The sequence below is a fragment of the Artemia franciscana genome, unplaced genomic scaffold (assembly GCF_032884065.1).
Source record: "Artemia franciscana unplaced genomic scaffold, ASM3288406v1 PGA_scaffold_75, whole genome shotgun sequence".
In the NCBI taxonomy this organism is placed as follows: Eukaryota; Metazoa; Arthropoda; class Branchiopoda; order Anostraca; family Artemiidae; genus Artemia; species Artemia franciscana.
Genome location: NW_027062711.1, coordinates 556,676 through 569,334, shown reverse-complemented (window position 1 = coordinate 569,334; position 12,659 = coordinate 556,676). Strand labels below are relative to the sequence as shown.

The window sequence follows — 12,659 nt, the reverse complement described above, 5'->3', positions numbered from 1 at the left end:
ATGCCTCATTTTCCTATTTTTTTCCAAATTAACCGGCCCAACACCCCCACTCCCCCAGATGGTCAAATTGGGAACACTACAACAAACTATTTCTAATTTAATCTGGTCCGTTCCCCGATACGCCTGCCAAGTTTCATCGTCCTAGCTTGCCTGGAAGTGCCTGAAGTAGAAAAACTGGGAGAGAGAGAGACAGACAGACAGACAGACTGACAGACAGACAGAATTTGGCACTTGGCACTTGGTTAATACCAAGTGCCATAAAAAACTTTTTTTTTAATCAAGAAAAACCCCATATAGCTACATTTTAAAGAAGATCAGATGCATCTTGATGTATTGGTGCTTATCCCAACTTTTTATTTGAAAAAAAAGACCAATTATTGACATTTTGAACATTACATAGGCAAAAAATTGTCAGGAGCTCATTTTGTGTTGAAGACAGGAAACTGTTTGAACTGAATATTCTTTTCTTATCTGGGTGCATTGGATATAGTGTTCAAGTGTTACATTGTCAAAGTATAACTATGGCTTCAAAAAATGGTGTTCCAAATCACAAACCGAAAATATTCACATTTTTTTAACTAGTATTTTGTTAGCCTTAAAAACTCATTCTTGAACTTTATTTCTTTATTTTTTTTTTCATAATTATCAAACATAAATCATGGTCAAAAATTATTTTTTTCATAAATCACAAATCATGTATCACCACATACGTAGTTGAAGGGTTCCAACAGGATCAGAGACCCCAATTGTTATATTTTCTATTTGGCAGGGGGAGCAACTTCCCCCCAAACCCCAGTTTGCCCCCTCTAGCTGAAATTTAGCGTCTTCTAAAATCTTATCAAAACTAAAATAGGCCTAATTCAAGCATCGACAGAAAGAATTTTTTTTTCTTTTGTTTAGCATTTGCCCTTATGGGCAAAAGGCAAATTTTCCATGTCTCATTTTTCATTTGACTTGGGAATATCTGCTCCAGCTTTGCCCTCCCCCTGGATTTTGAAAAAAATTAAACCACAAAATATTCACAGTAACTACTCCACGTAATAACGTGGATAAAAATAATATTCAGGACAGCAAGGGGATTAAACTTCCTTAAATACTCCATAAACTTCCTTAGACAAAAATATTTGGTCTAATATTTTGGTAGCCTTAAAAAACCCATTCTTGACATTTATTTCTATGAACATAGAGCACTGAGTATATGGAAGGAAGAAGTGAAAGAATGCATAGCCTGCATCTTTTGCTACTAATTTGGTCAACTCTCCAATAGATTAATCAATTGGTACAAATAGCGAATTCTATGGATATAAGAGGCTATTAAATAAAAAAAACACGTTTTTTAACTGAAAGTAAGGAATAATCGCTAAAACTTAAAACGAACAGAAATTATTCTGTATATGAAAGAGATTGTCCCTTCCTCAACGCCACACTCTTTACGTTAAAGTTTGTTTATTCTTTTAATAAGTTGTGAATAATAATAATAATAAAATAATAATAATAAGTAAATAATAAATAATAATAAAATAATAATAATAATAAAATATAAATTAATAATAAAATAATAATAATAAGTTCAATAAGTTGTGAGAAAGAGTCAAGCTTTAGAGTAAGGACTGGGGCATTGAGGAGGCAACACTCCCTGTCATATACAGAATAATTTCTGTCTGTTTTAAGTTTTAATTTTGCTCCTTACTTTCAGTTAAAAAAACTTGTTTTTTTTTATTTAATTTCTGAATTTTTTGAATTAATGCAGGTGTTGATTTTAGCACACTGTACATGAATATTTTTAGGAGAAAGGGGTGGAGGAGGGGACCTAGTTGCCCTCCAATTTCTTTTATTGCTTAAAAAGGTCACTAGAACTTTAATTTTATTTACAAACGTTTTTATAAGTAATAAATATACATAATTTACAAATTCACTTATGGAACAAACTTCTATATCTATATATTTTTATTAAATTTACAAGAATTTTCACCCCTTCGTCACTACCTTGCTATTTACACTAAGTTTGAATCTTGCTTCAATTCTTTAATAATGATCCCTAATCACAAAGGCCATTTAATTAGAATAAATAGCTATTTTTGAAATATAAAAAATGCTTTAGCATAAAGAGTGAGGTATTGAGGAGGGGACAAACCCTTCATATATCTAATAATTTCTGTTCGTTTCAAGTTTTAATGTTGCTCCTTACTTTCAGTTGAAAAAACTTTTTTATTTATTTAATTTCTCTTTTTTTAAATAATGCAGGAAAATCCAGCACCCCCATCAAAGAGATTCTCTTCCCTGTGATAAATTCCTCCATGGAAAGTCCTCCCATGTAACCCCCCCCCACCACTAACAGAAAAAATACCCCAGAGAAACGTCGGTATACTTCATCAATAACCAATACTACGTGTAAACAATGGCCAAAGTTCACAACTTGCAGGCCTTCCCCTAGAGACTGTGGGGTATTAGGTCATCCTCAAAGACATATTTATTAGATTTTTGATTATGCTAAACAAAATGGCTATCTCAAAAAAATTTCTGGTGACTTTAGGAAAAAATGAGCATGAGAGGGGTCCTAGTAGCCCTCCAATTTTTTTGGTCACTTAAAAAGGGCACTAAAACTTTTAATTTTCATCACAATGAATCACCTAGCAACAATCTAGGACCACTGGGTCAATAGAATCATCCCTGGGAAGAAAAAAATCAATTGTCAAAGTTTGTAACCCTCCCACGGGAACTGTGGGGGAGTAAGTCATCCCCAAAGACATATTTATTAGGTTTTTCGACTATGCTGAACAAAATGGCTATCTCTCTGTCTTCTGGCAAAAAATACAAAATTCCAGATTCTTGTGGATATGAGCTTCAAACTTCTACAATAGGGTTTTCTGATATGCTGAGTCTGATGGTGTGATTTTCGTTAAGATTCTATGACTTTTAGGGGTTGCTTCACCCTTTTTTCAAAAATAAGACACATTTTCTCAGGTTCATAACTTTTGATGGATTTATAATTTAAAATTTATATTATTTTTCATATTTTTTTATTAATATTATTAATAATAATATTTTATTATTATTTTTCATAATTTAAAATCAGCATAAAAATCTGATTATTTTGAAGTATTAAATAAAAAAACACGTTTTTTAACGGAAAGTAAGGAGCGGCATTAAAACTTAAAACGAACAGAAATTACTTTGTATATGAAAGGGGCTGCTTCCTCCTCAACGCCCTGCTCTTTACACTAAAGTTTCTTACTCTTTTAAAAGTAGAGTTAAGAGAGTTGAGAGGGTAGATACGATCACCCCTGGAAAAAATAAATAAATAAATAAACATGCATCTATGACTTTTAGGGGCTGTCTCCCCCTATTTTCTAAAATAAGGCATAAATATTGAGCCCGGTTGCTCCTTACTACAGTTTGTTACCATGAACTATTTGATATATTGATATGAAAATATTTTGAGAGTTTCAGTTACTATTGAGCTGGGTTGCTCCTTACTACAGTTTGCTGCCACAAACTGTTTAATAGCACTGAAGGGTATGTAAATCTTTTTCCTATTCTTTTTCTAAGAAATATTAAGAGCATCTGAAAAGCTGCAATGTATCCAAGGCCACTCTTCCTTTGTGCTGAGACTTAAGCCTAAAATTGGCAAGGAAAAATCAAAATAGTCTGTATACCCTATATAAAATGGTTTAATTTTTTTAATTTTTATGGTTTAAAATGGTTCAAATTACATTCAAACGGTTTAAAAATTACTTAAGATGGGAGACAAACCTCATGAAAAAGGAAGGGAGATACCTTCACCCAGTAGTACAATTAAAGAATGTTGGATTAACTTTTTAGCTGAAATATTCTCTTCCACCACAAAAAAATAATGGCTAGAAAAAAAAACTTACCATTCAATAATCTTTTAAAGCATAATAATCAGTATTTGCCACTGTCAAGCTACTATTTCTATACTCTCAATGTTTCTAAAACTTAGAAGATTGCACAAAAGACAGGGTAAGCCTAGTTAAAGGTGGAATATTCCTTCTCTTGATTAATTTGCAGGCTAAAAGATGAGCATACTAATTGGTGCAGCCTTCAACATTAGCCTATTCCAAAATATACTACTAGCCCTATAAAAGTTTATGGATTTTGATGGTTAGCATTATTTTGTGTCTTCATTTCCTGTCAACAGTTGGTTCATAATGCCAGATAAAGACAATTTGAAAAAAAAAATCAGCCAACCTTTGTACATAACCTAGGACTAAATCCATTGTCTTTAGACAGGGGGGGGGGAGACAGCTGTTAGAAATATAAAAATTGTGGTTATTATGTTTAGAAAGATAATTGTGAGTTACATTTGTTTTTTGTTTGTTTTTTGTCTGTCTTAGAATGTAAATGTACCATGACTAAGATCAATAAGTTAAAAAAATCATATGTTGAAAAAAAAATAGAATGAAGTAGAGAAAACTAAAAAAGTAAAAGGTATGCTTTTATGAAAGGAATTTTACGATTTGTTTTTGTTACTTAGCTAGGTAGGAGGTAAACATACCATTGAACAATTTTTTTTCATACTCTTTCCAAACTGTTCCTTGCATCTCAAATAGAAATTTGGTAACAAAAAATATTGAGAACCCCCTTAGGATAACCACAAAGTAATATATCCAGCAGTTGGATACCTAATCACTACTTTCAATGGTAAAACCATTGTAAAATCTGTATTATATCACCTGGAAAGTGGACTATTTCACAATTTAAATACTAGAAATATTCTTACTAAGCATACGATTAGTTTGAATGTATTAACCATAAACAAAACTAACAATTTAAAATGCACTGGTAGTCAACAGTGTAGCCTAATCATACAAGTGAGATTGGGCTACCTCGAACCAAGGGGTACCATAAACCAGGGGCATACCCACTTTCTGTTGCTGAAATTCCTCCTCCCTTTTACCCAATATTGGCACCCAGTCTCTCTACATTTTGATGTACTTTTGTTCAGTTTGGATCAGGACTCTGTTTGTGATGCTAAAAAGATTGTTTTCTGCAGGTAAAGTAAAAATTTTGTTTTTCACTAGCTTTTTACTTTTCTGGGGAAGAATTTGTCATATCCTGCTGATTATCATATATCTAATGGATTGATATCTTGGCTTTGAGACTGTAATTGGTGATTTACGTCCTATTTAATACTTTTTTAGCTAGTCCTTTTTTAAGAATTATTATGCCATGGGGAATCAATGAACCACTTGCCATGGGGAACAATGAACCACTGGTTGATAGTGCCCCATGACCTACTTAGTACTTTGATAGGCCTACCTTTCTCTTACTGGCCTATAGGCTTACCTTGTACTTATAGACCTATAAGCTTACCTTTTACTTACTCTTCTTATTTATCTTTTTTTATATAATTGAAGAATTTGTATCATATTTTCAACTGTTGATTCTATGATGAGAAATCCTACATGGAAAACCACTAAAGGCTTGACTCCTGCAAACGTGCTGAAGAAGGCTGTCCTAGAAGTTGTTGAAGGAGTGAAACTATGAGAAATAGCTTGTTTGTATGGATTAAGTCATTCTACTCTCTTACAGTACCTTAAAAAGCACAACAAGGATGAAGATGATTTCTGCCCAGACTATGGAAAAACCAACAGGATATTCACCAGAGACCAAGAAGGTTTGCTCAGCAAGTAACTAGTAATAGCATCCAAGATGCTTCAAGGTATGACAAAAAGACAAGCAAGGAGGCTAGCTTTTGAGTATGCTTCCTCTATTGGTGCAATGGTGCCTGAAACATGGAAGGAAAACGAGCTGGCTGGAAGGCTTCAGAAAACGAAACATTGAGATTTCCCTTAGAAAGCCTAAGGCTACCAGCCTAGCAAGGGCTAACAGTTTTAATAAGCAGATTGTGATGGAGTTTTTCCAGAACTTGAGATCAGTTTACCAAAAGAACACCTTTGAGTCATACAAAATTTGGAACATGCAAAAGACCAGTGTTACAACAGTTCACATTTCTTGCAAAGTTTTTGCAAGTAAGGGAGCTAAGCAGGTAGGACAGACTACCTCAGCTGAACATGGGCCTCTGGTAACAGTCATTCCTGCAGTCAATACACTTGGGACTTTCATCCCTCCCCCTATGCTGGTGCTCCTGTGGGTTAATTTCAGGCCAATCATGCTCACTGGAGCCCCAACTGGGTTGATTGATGCAGCAAATCCTAGTAGCTGAACCTCTTCAGAAATATTTGTTATATTTCTGGCCCACATCAAGAAGTTCTCAAGTTTTAGCAAAGAGAAGAAGATTTTGCTAGTTATGAACAACCAAAACTCCCATATTTTACTTTCTTCTCTTCAGTTTGCCAAAGACAACAGCATAGTTTTGCTCACTATACCTCCCCATACAAGCAAAAGACATCAACCATTAGATGTTTTGGTCTTTTATTCATTCAAAGCAGCTTATAACAGGGCCTGGGACTGTTGTATAATAAACAATCCTGGAAAAGTAATTGATATTTACACCATTGCTCAGATTGTACAAACTGCTTTCCCAAAAGCATTTCAACTCATAAACATCAAGAATGGCATCCAGAAGATGGGGATCTGGCCTTTCAACCTGGAAGTGTTCTCCAAAGATTCTTTTTTGGCAGCCCACATGACAGACAGAGATGACCCTTCTTGAAGTGAGTCAGCAACTCTTTCTGCTGATCCTGTGCAGGAAGAAGGAATTTCTGAATCCTTTGCTCAAGATGTTTCAAAGAAGAGCTACTCTGTTGACTCTAGAAGACATTTGTCCCCTACTCCCCATCCCAAAGCTCCTCTTAGGAAAAATGCCCCAAGGAAGGGTTGCAAGAGTGTTAAGTCAACTTTGTTAACTGATACTCCTATCAAAAATCAGCTTATGACAGACATGATTGAAAGGGAAAAGACAAACAAAAAGAGCAAAATAAACAAGAAGCAAACAGAAAATGCAAAAAAGCTGGGAAAAGCAAATGCAGGAAGACACATCAAGCAAAATTTTCACCTTCTACCTACTTGAGTAATGAAAATATCGAAATCTGCCATCATACTAACCGTTTCTGCACCAGTTGCAGCATTCTCAGCCCCAGGTGAGCCAATAATTGACCTAACAAGAAACATAATAAATAGGCTATGAGCTGATTCACCTCGTTTTTTCGTTTTCTTCTTCTCGATGTTGCTTTTTTTTATTTCTTCAAATTCGTCGCACATTGAGACTTTTATTTGTTTATCGACAAACATGTTGAGCTCCATTTCTTTTAAAGAAATTAATTACTACTTCCACTACAAATAGCTCACCGTTACATCAATCCAACCGAGGCCAATATAGTTACACAATGCACAACCTCCTCTAAGTCAATCTATTCAAAGCCTTCCTCTTTAAATCCTCCCGGGAAGTTCCCATTTCCTTTAAATCTTTATTTATGACATCCTCTTATGCTTTCTGGAGTGCCCATGCTTCAGAGCCATGTTTGACTACTCTCATCACTGTAGCTTCCAATATTCTAAACTTTGTTTGCAGACTTATCTTCCTATTTTTCCAAACTTTTTTTAACTGTGAAAAAATGCCCTAGGCCTTGGCTATTCTACTTTTAAAATTTTTACTGTTCAAACCGTTTTTACCAATAATACTACCAAGGCAAGCAAAACTGCCCACCTGGTCAATCTTTTTGCTATCCAGTGTCACCTTTTCGTCTTTATTTATTCTTAGCCTTAGTGACTTAATTGCCTCTTTGAAAATTTCCTTATCTGATTAGTTGCAAATATTCAAGTGATTCTTGTTACTTTTTAAGATTGTCTTTAGTAAAGTAACGAGGAGTAAATCAGGAATGACTAGGCTCAATAGTAATCGAAACTCTAAAAAACTGAATTCCAAATATATAAAAAATATTAAATTTATTTCTACCTATCAAAAGCTAGGATCCTGAGAAAATTTGTCTGGTTTCCAAAAAAAGGTTTGGTCTTTCTAATTTTTTATTTGAACAGGTTCTGCTATTTCACCGCTGCGGCGATACGGTGGTGAATATGTACATCAATATGTTTTCCACAACATAAATATCTGTGTGAGCGTTAGGTTATTCTCATAGAAATATACAATTTTATATCTCTCTAAGAATAATTAAGAGTTTTTTTTTTTATAAATTTTATAGCTATTCTATACCCCGGATACTTTTAGCGGAATTGTCTTAAAATCAAGGCAACGCTGCACGTTCAAAAACACACTGAAGCATGCCTTTAATAGCAATTGACTCTACAGTTGAAAATCTTCTTAAAGGACGAGCTATCAAAAAAGGAATCGAATCTGGAGTGCTAATTGGCGTAGTAAGTAATATCATGTTACAGAACTATTTTTTTGACTGATGTATTTAGGCCTTGGCTAGCTAAATTCAGATGATGCACTGCATAGCCTAGGCTTTCTAGCCTACTATAAGATGTATTAAAGTTCAAGATGAAGGGCTTCTATCTGTCTCAGAAACTATTCAAGCTATGTAAATAAGACTTTCAGGAATGGATACAAAACATATTGATGATGTCTTGGAAGGTAGCCTATTTTGAAACTCTTAGGCAAGGCTTAGGCTATCTCCAGCTGTTTCCACAGTAAAATTCTAGTTAATTGACTTCTTGCCATCTCAGAAAGGGTTTAGGTTAGGAAAATGAAACTTTCAGGGATGAATCTACAGACTAAAGTATGTCCTGGAAAGGTATTTTGAAGCAACTACCTCTACTCCTTCTCCCTCTACAGGGCCCTGACCTTTGATGACCTTTAAAAATATGAGTGTTATAAAAGTGAAACATTGCAAAATAGATCTTCTGCTTAATTGAAGTAAAACAAAATTGTTTTCAGCTTCACAACTTTGCTCAATTCCATTTTATAAGGTTTTAAAGATATGCAAATACATTTCCTAAATTTTGAAAAAAAAACATTGATACAGCTCAAAATTCTGTTCAAATAACAGGAATTGCATTTTCAGAGCTAAAGGCAAAGAACAAGCAACTAGTAACTGAAAATTAAGGTAAAATGTTGTTCTGTCAAAATTTCAATAGGTATAGACCTGTCATGTAGGCAAATTTCAGGGCCCTCTAGAGGGAGAAGGAGTGGAGGTGGGTACTTTAAAATACCTTCCCAAGACATACTTTAGCCTGTAGACCCATCCCTGAAAGTTTCATTTTCCTAACCTAAACCCTTTCTGAGATAGCAAGAAGTCAATTAACTAGAATTTTACCGTTTCCACTCCAAAAGGACTTGACCCCTGATAAATTATGGCAATTTCATATAAAAGTATCACAGCTTGTTTGAATTGGTACACATCCAAGTAGATGAGATATACATCTACTTCTCAAACAAAGCCCAATGAAAGTACTTAAGCCTCATACCTTTGCTAGATTCTGATTTACAAGATTTTGAATTTGATAGTCTATTTGGTAAAATTCTATTCCATTGACTTCTTGCTATCTTGGAAAGTTGTTGGGAAAAAATCCTCAATAACATTTCAGATTATCATTAAATTATTTATTTAATGTTCTTTTCAAATATTATGCTCATGTTTCTGACATTATGCCTACTTTACCTACTTTGGATCTTATAGGCTCTATTATTAAGATGTTAACTTTTTTGTACTTTTCTAAAAAAGAGGTTTGTCTCTATTTCTACAGCCTATTGACATGCCCTCTGACAAGCAGAGTGCTGGATAGATGTAATTTAAGCCCACTTGGTAACAATGACCATAGGTAGGTATGATCTAGAGACCATTCTTTTCTGGTTTAAAGTTGACACCACTGCACAATGTCAATTTAGGATTGATTACATAGGGCAGGCAGCTTGAGGAGGCTATCTTAGCATAGCATTTCTTCCATGCAAACAAGATCACTCATTATACCCTGCAGTTAAATTTCCAACTAGGTATTAAGATAGGCAAACCCCAACAGTTCTTGACCTTGTATTAGTAAGAGACCCAGAACCAATTTTTAGCATCAAGTCTGAACCACCATTTGGAGTGAGTGACCATATTATAATTGCTTGCTGACTTAGGTTGTTTCCTAAGAAAAATCAGCTTTTGAGACATGTGTTTAAGAATTGCATTCAAGTTAGGAAAGAATCATCAAGAAAAGATTGATTATTCATTGAGAATACAGATCCTCATGAATCATAGAGTAAAGTGAAAAAAATTCTTGTACCAGCAGAACAGGCTCACACTCCCTTCCAAATGTTACACTCACCAGTCACATTCAAAGAAGTAACCAAACAGCTTAAGGAGCTTGATGCCAACAAATCAACTGAACATGATGGTCCGAGTCCACAACTGCTAAAGGAACTAAGCCCTGCTTTATTAGCGCCCCTGGTAAAACTATTTAACTTGTCACTAACACAAGGAAAGCTTCCAAGAGATTGGAAGAAGGTAATAGCCATCCCAATTCATAAGAAGGGTAGCAAAACTTCAGCACTAAACTATAGACCTATCAGCCTCATCTGTATGGCATGCGAGGTCATGGAGAGAATTGTCAACAAATGCATTATTAACCATCTTGAGGCTAACTGACTCATCAGCAGCAGCCAGCATGTCTTTTGTTCTAAGAGATTGGTTCATACAAACCTTCTTCAGTCTTACAGTCTTGTAACTGACCTACTAGAGAAAGGAGTACCTTGGATATAATCCTGCTGGATCTAGCCAAAGCTTTCAACAAAGTTTGTCACTGCTACCTCATTCACAGGCTACATACCCTATCTCTTAGTCCACAAGTGATCAGTTGGATCAAGGATTTTCTGAGGGACAGAACACAGAAAGTAAAAGTGACCACAGGACTAAACAGTCACTCACTCTCTGATGAAGTCAAAGTCACCAGCAGGTTCCCCTAGGGCAATGTCCTGGGCCCTACCCCATTCAATATATACATAAATGAGCTAGCCCTTATCACCAGTAACAAAACCACTCTTTATGCAGATGATTCAAAGCTCATAGGTCCTGCCAACACCCCTTCTGCCCTCCAATCCCTCCAAACTGATCTCAACCACATGTGCTTATGGGTCAAAAGATGGTTGCTGGAACTCAACATTGAAAAAAATGCAAGGTCATACACTTCAGACACAACAACCACAAGCAACAGTACCTTATGACCCAATACCCTGGGAGTCACCACATACTGGAGCATGTTCAGGAGGAGAAAGACCTTGGAGTTGTTGTAGACTCCCATTTGAAATTCAGCTCCCACTCACAGAAGATCTCAGCCAATGCTAGCTGAGCCCTAGGCATCATTAAACATAGCATTACCAGCAGAAGTAGACATGTAATCACTAAGCTCTACAAAGGACTAGTAAGACCAAGATTGGAGGTGGGGACCATCCTGGCCACCCCTCAATTCAAGAAGGACAAGGTAGTTCTTGAGAAAATCTAACAAAGGGCCACAAAGCTGATTGCTGGTATGGAAAACAAGCCCTACAGTGAAGGGCTGAGGAAACTCAACATCCCCTCTTTAGTCTACAGACAGAAACGTGGGGGCATGGTCCAGGTTCACAAACTCCTCTCTACCAATCAAGAAAATGAGCTCTTGGAGATTGACCCCTCCCACATAACACGATGACACCCAAAATGAATTTGCAAGCTTCATGCAAGGACTGGAGCAAGATGCAGCCTCTTCTCAAACCGGATTGTGAACCTCTGGAACAAGCTCAAGGAGAACACTGTTTCTGCTGAATCAACAGATGTATTCAAATGTCATCTGGATGCTGAGTGGAGTGACAAACCATGGAGATTTGACTGGGATGCACCAGAATCTAATCAACCACATATTTCCTTAAGCCAAATTCAAATGTAGATATTGGCTTCTATCATGAAATGATATCCAATAGATATTAACACAGAACCTGTCACAAATAGACCTTCAAGATCCACTGCCAAAAAAGCAAGGTTAGCACTAAAAATATGTTTTAATTGTTCTCCTTCATTTCAATTTATTGCCTTGTATTATCTCAATTTATTTATCAGTCCTGGTTGAACTTTGCTGAACTAAAAATGCTGGGACTGTTATAAAACCCATTTTAGTTGTTGGTTGTATCTTGTTGTAATTTCTTCTTCTACTATATATTTATGGGTTGCTGAGGACAGCCTTTGGACATAGGGCCAAAATGTTCATTCTAATTAAATTTCTCCTGTCTTGTAAATAGAATTCCCTATTATTTTTCTTGTTTATGATGTTTGTGATGGAAAGGCAGTTTGGTCTTTGTTGGTATTTATAATTCTGCTGATCCTCAAAGTATTTTTTAGAAATACCAAAAGTGGCCCCATCAAAATTCTACCCATTTTTAGGAAAAGGGTAAGAATTTACACATGAACATAAATTTCACTAAGTACCACTAATACCTGAGACAATTTTTGATTTTTGCTTCCACTATCTGAATAGTGCTATGCTATTACACATTAAATAAAGTTGAAGAGAAACAAAGAAATAAAGTAAAAAGAAAAGGCATGTTGAATGCACAAGGTTCTGCCCACATGCATTCCCCAAGTATTTCAACCTATGTCAAAATGGGTTCTAACTAAAGTTGAAAACAGGTAACTTTTTTGTTCTGTCAAATTTGTAGGTGAAAACAGTCCAATTTCAGAAAATCAGAGTTTTGTATCCTTTTCTGATTAAACTTGAAACTTCTAATCAAACAGTTAAGATTCCTAGAGGTTTTTCCTTCATACTAA

The 12,659-nt window shown here is 35.4% G+C and overlaps 2 protein-coding genes across 2 annotated transcripts in view; one reads left to right on the top strand and one right to left on the bottom strand.

Annotated features, from left to right (window-relative positions):
• LOC136042208 (general vesicular transport factor p115-like) overlaps positions 1-7,147 on the bottom strand; it is a 93,254-nt gene extending 86,107 nt beyond the window's left edge. Inside the window, exon 1 of the mRNA XM_065727143.1 lies at positions 7,030-7,147. Coding sequence (XP_065583215.1) covers positions 7,030-7,095 — 66 coding nt within the window. The 5' untranslated portion in view covers positions 7,096-7,147. The remainder of the gene's footprint in view (positions 1-7,029) is intronic.
• A 1,020-nt stretch (positions 7,148-8,167) lies between these two features.
• Positions 8,168-12,659, top strand: part of LOC136042211 (protein odr-4 homolog) — a 49,903-nt gene continuing 45,411 nt past the window's right edge. Inside the window, exon 1 of the mRNA XM_065727146.1 lies at positions 8,168-8,295. Coding sequence (XP_065583218.1) covers positions 8,203-8,295 — 93 coding nt within the window. The 5' untranslated portion in view covers positions 8,168-8,202. The remainder of the gene's footprint in view (positions 8,296-12,659) is intronic.